Source organism: Antechinus flavipes, chromosome 5 (genome assembly GCF_016432865.1).
Source record: "Antechinus flavipes isolate AdamAnt ecotype Samford, QLD, Australia chromosome 5, AdamAnt_v2, whole genome shotgun sequence".
NCBI classification, from domain to species: domain Eukaryota; kingdom Metazoa; phylum Chordata; class Mammalia; order Dasyuromorphia; family Dasyuridae; genus Antechinus; species Antechinus flavipes.
In genome coordinates this window covers 122439419-122455212 of record NC_067402.1, presented here as the reverse complement: position 1 = coordinate 122455212, position 15794 = coordinate 122439419, and the positions used below count along the sequence as shown (strand labels likewise).

The 15794-nt window shown below is 31.8% G+C and overlaps 1 protein-coding gene across 5 annotated transcripts in view; it reads right to left on the bottom strand.

Annotated features, from left to right (window-relative positions):
- The window catches only part of CADPS2 (calcium dependent secretion activator 2), a 678782-nt gene that overhangs the window by 326089 nt on the left and 336899 nt on the right, over positions 1-15794 (bottom strand). For all 5 annotated transcript variants that reach the window (XM_052001541.1, XM_052001542.1, XM_052001543.1 and 2 more), the window contains exon 7: positions 3569-3680. In XM_052001541.1, the coding sequence (XP_051857501.1) occupies positions 3569-3680 (112 nt within the window). The remainder of the gene's footprint in view (positions 1-3568; positions 3681-15794) is intronic.

Here is a 15794-nt window from a genome sequence, read left to right as displayed (position 1 = left end):
TTATAATATCAAGAAATTCTGTGAAATTCACTAATATGTCAAAATTATTAATAATATTGATGTGATAGGTAAAAACAAAGTAGATTTAAACAGATAGATGTGTTCTATATAAGAACAAAGGTGAAATGGTAGATGCAAATCAGAAGGATACTAAGAAGTCAATATGTTCAATTAAAAAATATTTTATTTTTTCCAAATTTCATCAGATTTTATTTTTTGAAGAAGAAGCTAGATTTCCATGTCAAAATATGAAAATCCTACTGGGGCTTAGAAAAAATAAACAAAAAATACATGATAAACCATATCTAATAAGTAGAAGAGAGGTCAGATAAAAAGGGGAGGTGACAAATGAAGCAGAAATGTCCTTGTCACAGTATACACTAAAATTTTTGGCAGCCATTTACCAACTTTAATGCCTTTGGGACCCTCTCTCATTGACACCACAAAGTTAATGCAATATTTGCAATAACTGTTCTGTTAATTTGGGAACCAACATGGCCCAGGGTACTTAGGAGGCAGGAGAGAGGCAATAAAAAGTAACAAGATTATTTTGCCATCTTTCCTCAGATTCCAACTTGCTACCTTTTCCCCTGTGCACAGATTCTAAATAGTTTATCTGAATACACAAATGTCCTTGCTTTTTAAAAGTACAGATAAATAATGACTTTTAAATTTAACAATATGTTGTATTTAATATTCCTTTTTCCTTCTATGTACATACTTTCCTTTCTTTTCACCCTTATTTTTTATTGTTAACATTTTTCTGAACTCTTCATTTAATAAAGAAAGTATCAATTCAGCATTGAATTTTTTAATATATTCATTAAAATTAGTCCTCTAATCTTGGTTTCAGACTATACTGATATTATTGATAATAGTGATATTTTATATATATATATATAAAACACAACAAATCAAAACATTCATTTAGCTTAATAAATATCATGGCGTATATAAAAAACCTTTTGAAAATGAAATACATATAAATACTATGGTAATACTGGTAAGCAAATTTCCCAATTTAGATTTCAGAATAGCAGTTGCCAATGATAGCAATGGGATATGGTCAATAATAGGTCACAATAACATCCTAGTCAGTGGGAGAACTAAATGTGTTCATTTTCTTTGTGTCTGCCCCAATGGGCTAAATAAACTTTCCAAACATTGGCTTGCTGATATTTTGATGTGATGACTTTTCTATTAAAGACTAACAGTCTTTCTGATGGTAGAATGAGCAATCTGTTAAGTGTTCTCTACTGTTGGAGGACAAATCCTGTACTGGTAGGTGTCATTCAGGAGAAAATAATACATTACTGAACACTGTTTTTCATTTTAAAAAAAGTTAAGTGTTTTTCTCTCCATAATTCAGTGTCAGCAAAAATGAATGGAATTTATTTTAATGCCAAAAAGAATTAGATTTAAAAGGAAAATATCTATTAATAAAACTCAGGGTTAGGAAAAAACATAAATCATGCTATTACTTTTCTCTAAAAGACATGAATTGTAGCCTTATAACGCATGTTACAGACCTATTCATCATAACTTTCTAAATAAATGTATATATGACATCCTAGTTTGCTTCCCACTCTCAAACATATTTTATTAAAATAAAACTTACGTTTCTTTTTCAGAGCCTTCAAAATACATTCTTTGTTCATTGACCATAAAATCACAGAATTTTAGAATAGCAGATTGACTGTATATCAGATCTATACTCTCCTTATTTTGACAGAAGTACTGAATAAGGAAGAGGAGATCTGAAGTTTCTCTTCCTATAATAATGAGGATAGCATTATTGGAATTGGAAGCATCCATATAATATAGATAGTTTTTAATAGGTAAATCTCAGGAATTTGAAACTTGAGGAATTGATTGGGTAAGGTAATTTCATCCCATATAACACATGGGCTAAAACTCAAGAATTTCCAAGCTGTCATGTAAGATAGGAATTATAGCTCTATTACTAAGATTACCTGGACAAAAAAAAGAAGGAAGATATATTCTGGACTTTGAATGAAACATAAAGTAATTCCTCATCTATGAGCAGGAAAGAGGACAAACCTTGAGTAATATTATAGAAACATTCCCAATAAGCATACTAGTTTTGTTGTTCTATGATATTAGAACACAGCAATAGAAATCATTAGCTCAATACTATCTCAATCAAAAGTTATCAGTTTGGACTATAAAAATCAATATAGCAAAGTCTTAATAAACTTTAGTGAGTGATGATCATAGGATCACAAATTCCAAGCCAGGCCTTATATACCATGGATGACATTTCTAACTACATGATTTCATAAATGAGATACCTGAGGCACAGAAATATTAAGTAACATGTCCAAACAAAAGCAGGATATACTGAGGTGCTCAAAATGAAAGAATTAATGTATTACTAGGAGATTTTCCTCCTGTGGAACAAATATTTTTTGACCATCATGTAGAATAAGAAAGCATCTAAAAGAGACCCAAACCAAAGATAATACATCCAGCAAATGATCTGTTTAAGTAAGGAAAAGCAAATCAAAACAAGATTTACTTCAAAGATATTTACAAATGCTTATTGGAATGCATTTTTTATATAAAGTTATTATACTAAAGTTATGCCACATAAAGTAAAGTGATCTTGCTCACAAAATCCATTCCAACTTTAATTTTGTCAAAACAGAAGGATAAGAATAGAGGAAAATATTGGGAATTAAAGAATAATATGTTAAGAATTAAGAAATTTGAAATAACATTAAATCATTATTAAATTATGATTGAAGTATACTTTTACAAAACAGAAATAAAGTGTTTAAGAGTCCTCCTGCAAATATTCTCTCAAGGAAAAAAAAGGAAAAAATACCTTCCTTATCTCCTGACTTTTCTTGAGAAAGAGTGTGGTCATAAAATCTGAAATGGTTTTATGACAGAAGCAAGGTATTCATTTGGGCTGGACCATTCAAATTCTTTTATCCAGTCAAATTTGGGTCATGGCTCAAGGAGGCATTCTGTGGCCATGGCCATTGATTAAGATTACCTATTTTTTCTCACTTTCTAAAGAGAAACTATGATTACTCATTCAAACTCATTCCCCACACATAGTTCATAACTTTTACTTTATTTTAAAAATTAAACTGACATTATGTATTATAAAATATACTTTCTAATGAAAACACAAACATAGGTATTTAGATGATTAAATGCTTAATTTATTATTAATATAAGGAGAGAGATGTGTTTTAAGTTTTGTAGTATGGAGTGAACATTCAACATTGTATTTGGCAACAGCTATTTTGCCAGAGTTGACATTATTGAAACAGTTCAAATCATTATGTATATTGTTATTTTATCTGTGATTTTCTTTTTTGCATCACTTCATATAAATCATCTTCCTGTGTTATTCTGAATTATTCATCTGTCCTTTCTTAATAGTGTAAAGCTATACTGTTACATTTATATAACAGTCTTTGAAGGTATCGTCCCATTTGAACAAATATTTTATTATTATAAAGGATAATTAAATGGTTTATAACATTGTGACTAGTTATAGTATTTTAATTTTTAAAAATTGATCATAACTTACTCTTCCTAATTCTTTATCTTCAAGGGCTAGAACTCCAGTACTTTCAGTGAAGAGCTTTACTTTGACCACAGGTCGAGGATGAGTAGTGGTAAAGTCTCCTTGGGTACCCCATCTGTAATAAAATAACAGAAATTTCTTAAAAGAAAGATTTAATTTGCCCATTATTAGACTTATGCTCACAGAAGGCAATGTTAAACCACATAATATCTTCTGTGGCATTGTGAGATTAATTTTTATCTTTTATTGTTGTGAACAGACAGATGGCACAATCAAGGAGAAAAAACAACATTAAGAAAAACACTTTGTGATCATTATGCAGTTATTAGCCTATTAGAAACAAAAATGCATTATTTAATTATGTTAAAGATGATTCCTCCAGTGCAAACCAAATTATGACTTAATGAATAGTTCAAACTAACTAAAAGTTTACTTCATAGTCGTTAAAAGTAATTTGACTCTCCAGCTGTAGTAAGAAACCACTGAGCAAGCAAATAAATCTGAGCAATGAATTATATCAATTTTAGAAGTTTATTAGTAACAACAATTTGAAGGTGTTTATATTTTCACAAACTAAAGAATAATGGTAAGTTCAGCTTAGGTAAAAATGATAATTAGACTTAAAACTCAGTTATCAAGCATTTGCTTGATATTTTTTCATATAAGATTAAAAAATGTTGCTGGTTTTAATATATAACACAAATCTTCTGGAAGGACTTTTTCCTACTTTTTTCTTAGGTTCTCTTTAGAAAATATGCTTTACTCATTAAAATATTATCCTGAACTGTATCTACTACACTCTTGTGTAAGAAATTTTTTTTTAATTCTGACAAAGGAAAAGAAAATGCATTATTAATATATAAATGTCTTGCAGTTAATTTCCCATTATGCTCTCACAGGAATGAAATAAGTCTGGCGACATCTGGCTTTCCAAATCATTGTAGGAAAATAACATGTTTTCCTGGCTTATCTGTTAATTAATAGCATCTTTATTTCACACAAATCTATTTCAGCTTATTTGCAGGACTGTATGACAGAGGCTTAATTCTTAATACATGTCCTAAAAATCACTTCTATCACAATATATCTTATCAAATCTTATTCACAAGTAGTTCAGATCACAAGTTATGTGAGAGTCAGTATAGCTTGAAGGAAAGATTACATATCAAAATATCATGTTTTCCAGGAGGAAAGAGCACACACACACACACACACACACACACACACACACACACACACACACACAAAATTCTAATTCTAACAAAATGGGACCTGTAATTATTTGGCACCTTTTTTCAAATCCTGTCAGTTTTGACATAAAGCATCATAAAACTAAATAAAGCAAATCCTATTATTTCTGTGATTATGTGGATAAGATTTCATATTTAGAAAACAAATCCATTTGCCAATGATAAAATGAAAGTATTAATTGTGAAAAAAATATCATTACCCAATTGTGAACTTAGATTGGTCACAAAAAAAGTGAATGATAAAGTACTGTTTTTGCAAATCTAAAAAAGGGAGCTACTTTTGGATAAAAATGAAGGTTGCTAACCATAGAATATGGATGGTAAACAAAATAAATAAAACATAGTAAATAATACATGTAAATTTACATTACCCTAGTTGTTTTTTTTTAAAACTATGTCAGTGGAATACAATACCAGTCTTTAAAAGGCTTTGAGTACAATGGGAGTGATTAAGCAGTTAAAACTTAATATCTACTACTACTAAGATTTTAAGTAATTAAAACTAAAAAACTAGAGATACCTTTGGGACACTTTGTAAAACCTTTCATTGCCTAAGTTTAGACAAGCTCAATACCAGGTTAAACACACAATTATTATCCTTATTACTATTATTCTCAATCATTATTTTGGACTTATTAGGACTATCATAAGACACTAAAGGATTATGCATTAATCGTGGAAATATTCACATTGATGAAATTTCAATTATCTCTCCATGCAAATAAGTGTCATATACCTAATTAACCCTGATTTTTTTCTTGAGTTCCTATGCCACATATCCAACTGCCTACTGGATAGCTTTACTTCTAAGTGGCAGCTCAAACTTAGCAATCCAAATCTGAACTTATTATTTCTATTAGTAAACCTGATCCTTCTATAAAATCTCCTGTTTCTGATATGTGGTCTTATAAGATTTGGCAACACAACAATAAAAAAAAAAACTGGTGAGGTACTGTTGACCATATCTCTCCTGATAAGTTCTAATGAAACAGCCTCTGCAGAAGAAAGACTTAATTACATATCAACTCAACTTAATAATCTCAATATTTTATTTTATACTTTGTTTTTCATAGGCCAGAAGTACAATTAAGTATGCAGATACAGAAAAGTGCTCCTGCTTAATCTCGTTCAATTCTTCACTGCCATCACAGAGAAGGTGATTTAAAAGAGGTAGAAAAATACTCAAAATTTCTATTCTCTCAACCTTGACTTTTTCCTCAATGCTACAAAGTGCTTTCTCAGTCCTCTTTATTTGTCATTTCTTGACCACCCAACTTAGAAGAGTTCAGAGAGCTACAGATCTTCTGAAATTAAAAAAAAAAACAAAAGCATATGGATTCATCTAAACTTTAAGTATAGTCCCATTGATAGAGTCATCTAAAGACTGATATAGTTAAGTTGGGAAAGATTAAATATGGCATTTTTGTAGAGCAATTGAGAATTTACAACTTTCACTTAAATGAATTTTCAAGTGAATAGATGTAACATAAGATGAATAGAATAAACAAAGAAAGATTCACTCAGACTCCAGCTCAACTTAAACATTGAGTTTTTTTTAAATATTGCTGTCTATAGCTAGCCCTTAAGCCAGGCTCAACAAGGTCATATATGCTAGCCATAAAGAATAGTTACCTAAATCCAAACAGCTTTCTTTCAGCCAAATTATGAAACTTTTGAACATGTCTCAGAATTGCAGATTTGGATATAATCTACACATGGTAGTGAGGATGAATGCAGATTCATTTACTCGTACATGCCATACAGTGAAAGTTATGCCATAAAATTATTATATTTTGTTGAATTTCAGGAATTTGATAAGTTTGATGATGTGTATTTATAATGGGTTTCATTTTTCTTGTCTTCTCAATGTGGAGGAGGATGAGGAGAAAGAGAATTTGAAACTTAAAATAATATTGAATTAAAATATTTTGTTATATTTCAAGTATTTTAAACAGCCTGTTTTTAAGGAATTCACAAGTCTAATAGGGCCAATAAGATGTATTTCCAAATCTTGCACTTTCTACTTTGACCATGTCTTGTATGTTTCCTTCCTTCTCTCCAGTCACATAGATGACAACTTAATACAGGTCTTCATTGCCCCATACCTGAACTAATGAAAAAGTCTTCTTATTGGTTTTCCTTCCTCAAAATCTCTTTTCATTCAGCTCCATCCTAAAATCAGCCTAACAGATATTTCTAAAGGACAGATATGATTACATTATGCTACCACTCAACAAATTTCAACAGCTTCCTATTACCTTCACAATAAAACATAAAATCTAGCTTTTGAATTTTGTCAAGTTCAGTCCCTTCCTATTTTTCCTAGTGTAAAAATTTCCAAAACTGACCGTTTCCTACTTTTCTAGTTTTCAAATACTCTCCATGTACACTACAACCCAGCAATGCTGATCTTCTTGTTCCCTGAACATGAGAGTCTATCACTTGTGACTGAGAATTTTCACTGGCTGTTCTTCTAGGTGTGGAAATTTCTCCCTTCTCAGAGTCACTTTCTAACTTCATAGGTATTCCTCAAAGCTCAACTAAAATCTTATCTTCTCCAAAAAGTCATTTCCAATCCCCCCACTCTTTATTTTTAATTAGTATCTTCTTCAGAGAATAACTTCCATTTTCACTGCCTATAATTTGGCTGTAGTTATAGTCACTTGCATACTGTTTCATTTGAATGTGTTTCTTGAGTTTGTAATTAATGTTGTTTAGTCATGTTCGAGCTTTTATGATCCTATTTGGGATTTTCTTGGCAAAGACACTAGAGTGGTTTGTCATTTCTTTCTTCAACTCATTTGACAGATGAGAAAACTAACAGGATGAAATGACTTGTGTAGAGTCATACAGCTACTAAGTACCTGAAGCTAGGTATGAACTCAGATCTTCCTGACTTCAGTTCTAGAGCTCTATCCACTGTGCCACAGAGGGGCCCACTTGTTTAAGTCAGTCATCATCAAATATTTATTTGGTAAATACTATGCAATATAAAATCATGTTGCTTATATTTCATAGTATTGCTGTCCTATGCTAGGGTAGCTTTGTTTTTTTTTTTTTTAATTTTAAAATATTTTCAATTTATCATTTATTTATTTTAAACATTCTTTTCTTTTTAACTTTTGAGTTCTAGATTCTTGTTCTCCCTCCCAACCCTCCCCCAACCAAGAAAGCAAGTAATATGACAGCAATTATAAATGTAAAATTATACATTTTAGCCATATTTCTAAAAAAAAAAAAAGAAAAACAAATGAGAAAATTATACTTTTGTAGAATTCTTCAGTTCTGTCTCTGAAGGTCGATAGCATTTTTCATCATGAGTCATCTGAAATTATCTTGGATCATTGTATCCATCAGAAAATCCAAGTCATTTATTATTGATCATAATCATTACAATATTGTTGTTATTGTGCATATTGATCTCCTGGTACTTCTCATTTCACTGTCATTAGTTCTTATGGTCTTGCCATGTTTGTTTGTTTGTTTTTCCTGAAAGCAAGTTCCCTCATCATTTCCCTACACTAAAATAGCATTCCATTTCTATCACAATACCACAACTTATTCAGCCACTCCCCAGTAAATGATTATCCCCTCAATTTCCAATGCTTTGCTATCACAAAAAAGACCAGCTAAAAATTATTTTGTACATATAGGTCCTTTTCCTTTGATCTCTTTGAGATATAATACTAATAGTATTATTGCTAGGCCATAGTATATACAGTTTTATTACTCCTTGTGTGTACTCCAGGACCACATTTTTGCCTTTATTTCCCTCCCAGAATTTAACACAATGTGAGGCACACAAGTAATTAGTTGAATATCTGTTGACTAATGAACAACTATAATGTACAGTACTATATACACCCATAGTATAACTATAATTCAGATTACTTTTGTCTGGGTTCCTCAGGGAAGGCTTCATGGAACTTTAAATTGGGACTTAAAGAGAGAAGTCATAGCATAAGTGTAATGACCACACTAACACCCAGGACACCCCAGAATCAGCTGGAGTCAGGATAAGCAAAAGCCCGTCTTTATTCTTGGTCTTTAGGGGTAGAAGTGAAGGGGATGGAAGAGACTCTCCACAAGTGCCTTCTCCCTCCAATCTACCACCAGTGTGTCTCGCTAGTCTTTCTCTACCCCCTAGTCCCTCCTACAATCCTCTATACACTAATCATTGGGCCAGCACTGATAGTGGGAAGGACCATTTTCCAAGCATATGCCCATAGAGTACTGTCCAATCAGAAGTTAGCCTCAAGTGCTCAGCAGTACTGACCTCAGTGCATTGATTCCATAGTTTCAGTCCTCTACACATAAGTAGAAGGCAGTAAAATTATGGATAGAAGCAAATGAAGAGAGGGTACATTTAGAAAATGGTGATTAGTTCAGCTTAAATATTATATATACACATACATACATACACACACACACACACACACACACACACACACACACATATATATATATATGTATATATGGATAAAGAGGGAGAAGAATGAAAAAAGCAAGCAGCTTAAATATCAAGCTAAAGAATTCACACTTCACTAGGCCCATTAAAGGATATTAAGGTTTTTAATTTTAATTAAAAAATTTTTAATTTCTTGGTTTTCATTTTTCTTATCTATAAAATGGGGGGCTGGAATAGATTAGTGGTTTTTAAACTGAGATTCATGACTTTATTTTTAAAAAAATTTTTGATAGCAAATTCAAAATAATTAGTTTCCTTTATAATCCTACATATTTTATTTTATACATTTAAAAATATTATTCTGAAGGGTACATGATTTCACCAATTATTTGAAAGGTATTCATCACACACACACACACACACACACACACACACACACACTATAAGTTAAGAAACTTTGGACTAGAGGAGCTTTATATTTCCTTATAGGTCCTTTTTTACCTTACCACAAAGAGGCCAATTTGACTAAATTCTTCAGTTTCTCATATTAGATACTTTTGTCTGATTCTCTCCAACTATTCTGGTTGTCGACCAAGTCAACTGTATCAATATAATCAGTTATTACTTCAATGTGGCATTTTTATAACTCTGGCAGGAAGGAGGCATTCTGGTACATGTATCCTTTAGGACATTTTGTATAGTGTTATGTTATTTTCTTCCCTGAACTCAGCTAAGCTGATCTTTTCTGAGACAACTTCTCTCTTTCCCATTCAGAAGTGGAAAATATGACCATGCTTTACTATGCTCCCCAAAGGGGAATCAGGTAACACAAACACTTTCCCATACCAGACCTCTGCTCATCAGCAGCCTTCTCTTGTTATATATATAACTTCTCTTGTTCCTTATAAATAATAGTCTCTATTATTTATAATGCTTCCCCTTTTTCTGGGCCATTATCTTTAAGGATTGCTTTAAAAATCATGTTATTATTGCCCTTGGAATCTTCAGGATGCTTCCAAGGGATTTCCAGCTTTCTTCAAAATAGTTCCCTTCAAGATTTAACTTCAATCCTACTGTCTGCAAGACTTGTTCAGTTCTTCTCAAAGTGTTACAGGCTTCCTCCTGAGATTGTCATTCTTATTCTCTCTTTCTTTTTCCCTCTGTCTCTATAATTAGGACTGGATACATTCTTTTTTACTTGAGGTTAGCAATTCATTGGGGTTTTGATAGTACTTTTCTAAGGAGGTGTGGCCATGTCCACTGACACCTTCACTGAGAGAAACAGTGGAATCTTCAGGGTCATAACTAGTAATAAAAACCTGTAAGTCAGCTTACTTAGAAACGAATCAGTTGCCCTGGTCTATTATTATGGTTACCTGTAGGATCCTTCCCTTTGTGCTGGGGAACAACTGTAAAGTGAGCTTTTCAAAAGTTTTTCTTTCTGGAAAATCTTTAGACATATGAAACCAAGAAACTTGGAGGAAAAAAGACTGTTCTTGTGAATCTATACAAATCTCCCCACCCCTGACTGAATAACCATAATGGGAGAATGGTGGAAGCTGCTCTACACACTACTCCCTATAGTCCTGTTTAAGGAAAGTTTCTTCCACTTTCTTACTTTAAAACTCCCAGCAGGCTTCAGCCAAAGCGCTAAAGTACTCAGCTACTATCTTGCCCTGATTGTCCCCCATAGTCCTGGACAAACAAAAACAGTCCAGTTGGAATTTTCAACTAATATGTTTCATGATGGCTCCTACTTGCAACTTTGTTTTTTTAATCTGTAACTTTAAAAATAAAATCAGGATGGGAAATTCATCATAAGCAGAGAGAAAAAAACAAAGAGATTAACAAGAGTGATGAGAGTGAATAGGACTATGACATTTAAGCCCAGAAGGCTGTCTGCTCTTGGAAAATATGTTTTTATGTTTTTCATTTTATCTGGTCAACCAAAGGCTTGCAGATACATGCTTGCAAATAAGGAAAGGAAGAATTTTCCTAGCATTAGCAGAGCTTGATTATAGCAATAACTAGATCAGGTCAAGTCATCAAGAATTAATTGTCTACTGTATTCCAGGTACTGTGCTAAGAGTCAGGGGCATAAAGGCAAAAACCAGTCCCAGTCCTTAAGGTGCTCATAATCTAAACTTCCAAGTTTTTCTTAGAAAAAACTTATAATTCATGAGCATAAATGTGGAGATTCAATGTGGTTCAGAGAAATGAAAAATATTCAGGTATTAATATATGAACTGTGAGATTTTAAAATTTGATATAAATTACTGTTTCACTAATACTTCATTAAATTGCTATTTTCCATCATTTTCTAAGTTTTAAACTCCTTTATGTGAATATTCTTAGTTCCCTATTCCATGCTTATAAGTCAGCCACCACCCATCTTTAGGAGAAACTTATTTAAGAAAAGGTCAAATGTATTCCAAGAAGCACTGATAAGAAAGATTTCAAAGAATCTAAGTTATTGGTACCCCAGACTAGAAATCCTCATTCTCTGATTCTAGTCAACTGGTAGATCATTAATGCTCTCACATTGCTACAGATTATGTTACTTTCTATTTTCAAAATTTTTCTTTTATGACTAAAAATACTGTCTTAATTATAGGAAGTGTCCTTTGTTATTGAGGAACCCTATACTCTATTTGTTTGTATTACCAGCTTTGCTAATAAATAGATAATTCTTGGAACTGTTGCCTCATTTGGTCTTATTCACATATTTCTAACATGAAAACTGGTACTACATGAATAATTTGTTTTAAAATGGCATCTCTAAATGAAAAAAAAAACATTCAATTTGAAAACTTTCTTAAATTCTATATTGAATTAATTTACAACATTCAGTATAAGAGGTAGTAACTATGAGAAACATTAAATATTTTGTACTTAATTGGCATGTTTGAATACTTTCAGGAATTAACACTAATTATACTTCTATTTTCAATATATTAAATACCAAAAGAATACATTATTTTTTGCATGCAATTTGCTTTTACTGGAAAAATGCTTTCTTCACTTTCACAAATGCATTATTTATGAGAATTCAGACTTGCTTTAAGTGAATAAAAGCCCCTGCAATGCACCTTTACTTTAGCAGTAGGAGTTGTTGGCTTTTAAAATCATATTTTATAGCAATTCTAATATCTATTGAATGAAACTGCCATAATTAGGCAGCCATATATAAAGATTTAGAAATTCAACATAGGTTTTATAGAAGTGAAAATAAAATAAGGTAAGGAAAATATTATGTTTTATTTTATGCAATTTGGCAGTAAAACATTAAATACCATAAATGTCTCTATTATCTTAAGATATTGGGGAAAATTAATTTTCATGTATTTCAAAAAATTGAATTGAATTGGAAAAGCACAATAAGGAAGTAATCTTCTATGGTTTTTCATACTTGTATTTTATGTCCAGATCTGCAAAGGATACCAATATACCATTTGAAACAATAACAGGCATAAAATTTTTGAGGACTCCTCATTTTATAGGGTACTTTTCTCAAATTCCACATACTGTTCATAGGGTTATACAAATCTAGTGTCTATTCTTTAGGTTAGAGATTTGAAGTACTTAGCAGTATTTCTATTATGATACTTTGGCAGTTTATTGGCTTTAGCATTTAGTGTCTAAAATTTGTAGTTATCACTCAAAAGTACAGGTCAGCCAAAACCACATGGAGATTTATCCATAAAGTTTCTATGACTTCTACATTTGGATGACCAAATTTAAAATTAGAAATAAACCTATGTATCATTTGGTATAATTTCCTCATTTTTGTAGATAAGAAAACTGAAATCCAAATAAGTGGTAATAGAGAGTAGTAATCAAAATCAAGCAACCAATAAGTAGTTATTAAATGCTTACCATATCCTAGATCCTAAGGACATAAATACACCTTTGAAACAGTCATTAGCATGAAGGAAATGATGTTGTATTTGGGAGCATTCCAGGGTGAGTAAATATAGGAAACAGCCAAAGAAAATACTCAATGATGGAATAACTGACAAATGAAGGTATTAAAAAAAAGGTACCTGAAAGAAGTAATGCTTAAACTGAGTTTTGAAAGGAGTTAGTAGTTCCAAGAAATGGAGACAAAGAAGGAGAATGTTCTAGGCATTGAGGAAGAACGGGGTTTCAGCCTGTGTTAAGTCAAAGAGTCAGGAGATAGAATTTTATATTACTGCAGAAATTTCAACAATAAAGGCTAAGAAAGGCCTTTGGATCTGAAAATTAATGGGGTTAGGGAGATCACTGAAAATGAAGAAAAAAAATCAGATTGCAGAATTTCTAAAAAAGAAGCTCAAAAGCACATTATCAAACCATATTTTTATCTCTATAAAATCTTTATGAGCATGATATACAAATATGTTCAGTGGATCTTTCGATGAAAATGCAACAGGAAGGTTTTGTTTTTTTTTAAATAAAATTTCCTAGAGAAGGCTACATCTCATAGTCATACATTTAACTTAAATGTATAGGGAAAATAAATAAATGATATATGTCTATTTCTTATTGTAAAATAAAATTAACCTCACATTTTACTTGTCAGTGGAAAACAGTCTTAAAAGATTCTTCTTTGTCATATCTCTTATGCATATGTTGGATTGATTTAAAACTCCTTGATGGGTACTATTACAGAGATAATTTTGTTTAATAATTTTTTGATTAATAAAATCAAGGCATAAAATAGGAAGATGCAAGCTTGACAAAGGTCCTTGTAATTAATTATAGAAGTCCTTAACAGAATTTCAATTGTGAAGGCATTTTCTATAGAAGTTGAGGACTCCAGATACTCTTGTATGCAGATGACACTGCCCTAATAACTTCCAGACCCAAAATACCATAAAAGGTTTTCTCTTAAGACATTAGTGGCCATACCAATTATATTAAGGATACAAATCTACAAGGGGAAAATCAAGAATAGTGCCTTTTGTATAGCATATGGAATAAGTGGCTCTTTAACACAGGTCATTTTCTGACAAGTTAGATATGACCTAGTACCAGAACTGAATAAAAAACAAAAGAGAGTGGGTTGGTGAAACATAGTGCTTAAGTAAAGGGCAGTGAAAAGGAATATCGCAGGGAAAAGCAGGCTGGAGCATAACTTTATTGATGATTTGGGTAAAAGAAGTGGCCAAGGAGATATTATTTAGGAAGAGTGAAGGTCAGCTAATGAAAAACCTACATTCTTCATTGGTACCCAAGAAAAATGAAAGAAATCTCAGAAATTTATCCACCTCAAACCAGATAAATCTATCTTTGGAGGATTTATGGGATAAAAAGGACAAAAATTATGAAGCATGAGAATATGTTGATAGGTTGTGATATGTCTATTTTATGGGAAACAGAATAAAAAGGTAATAAACGTTTATGTAGTACTTATTTATTATAGTGCCTGGTATTATACTATGCACTTTTATAAACATTATCTCATTTGATTCTCACAAACATCCTTGTAAAGTATGATGAGTTCTTCCCTTTTATGTTTTGAGTAAGACAGAAAGAGTCATAGAGTACACAAGATGAGCAAGAATGGATAAATTAATATAATAATGTAATGGAGATATACATCATAGATACCAAGGTTATAAGAGGTAGAATTTTAATTGGGACTTAAAGGAAACTAGAGAGGTCAGTAGGCATATAGGAAGATGGAGAACAAATAAGGAATAGGGGCAGCCAAAGTGAACATCCCTTAGAGATGGAGTGTCTTGTTTGGGTAACAGCCAGGAGGCTGGATCAAAGAGTAGATGGTAGAAGGTAAGATATAATAAAACTTAAAAGGTAACTGGGGGCTAAATTGTGAAGACTCTGAGTGTTAAAGAGACCATTTTATACTTGATCTTTGAAGCAATAAATACTGGAATTTTTTGACAGTGGGTATGTGACATGGGCAGAGAGGTAAAGAAACAATTTTAAAGAGCTTCACATATCAAACCTAAAAACAGAACTTGTCTGAAAGGAGTTACAGTTTAACATTCCATGTTCCTCCCAAATCCTGTTTTCCAGCAACACATACCTGCATAATATTCTGGGACCATTCTACATGAAGACAAATCCTTGTAAATAATTATAAACTATCTGAACTAACTCCTCAAATATTCCTCCAAATTCCTCAATTTATTAATTTCCCATGACTTATTATCCAAATTGCCATCGCTGTAGACAGGATAAAGTCATTTCCTTGATCTTGCCACCATTCACAGCCATTTCTCCATATCCATATCCATGGACTCTAGAATTTTTCTGTTTCTCTCTGCCATGCAACTCGAAACATGTTCTCCATCATTACTTCAACTTCCAATCTTTTCTCCCTGGGCATTATTCCTTCACTGGCTATACAGTTTTCTCTTCTTTAACTTAATCCCTTGGTTAATAAATTAAACTTTACATTGATTGTCTTCCACTTGACTCCTTTGTCCCTTTATCCAATTAAAATCAACTGGATCCTTAATCATAATCTCATCTGTACTGTATACTCCCTAAATGTTTCACTTCCCATGTACCATAGCAATTCTTCTAAATATTTTTATCCATCTTCATGGTCCTCTCTCCACTC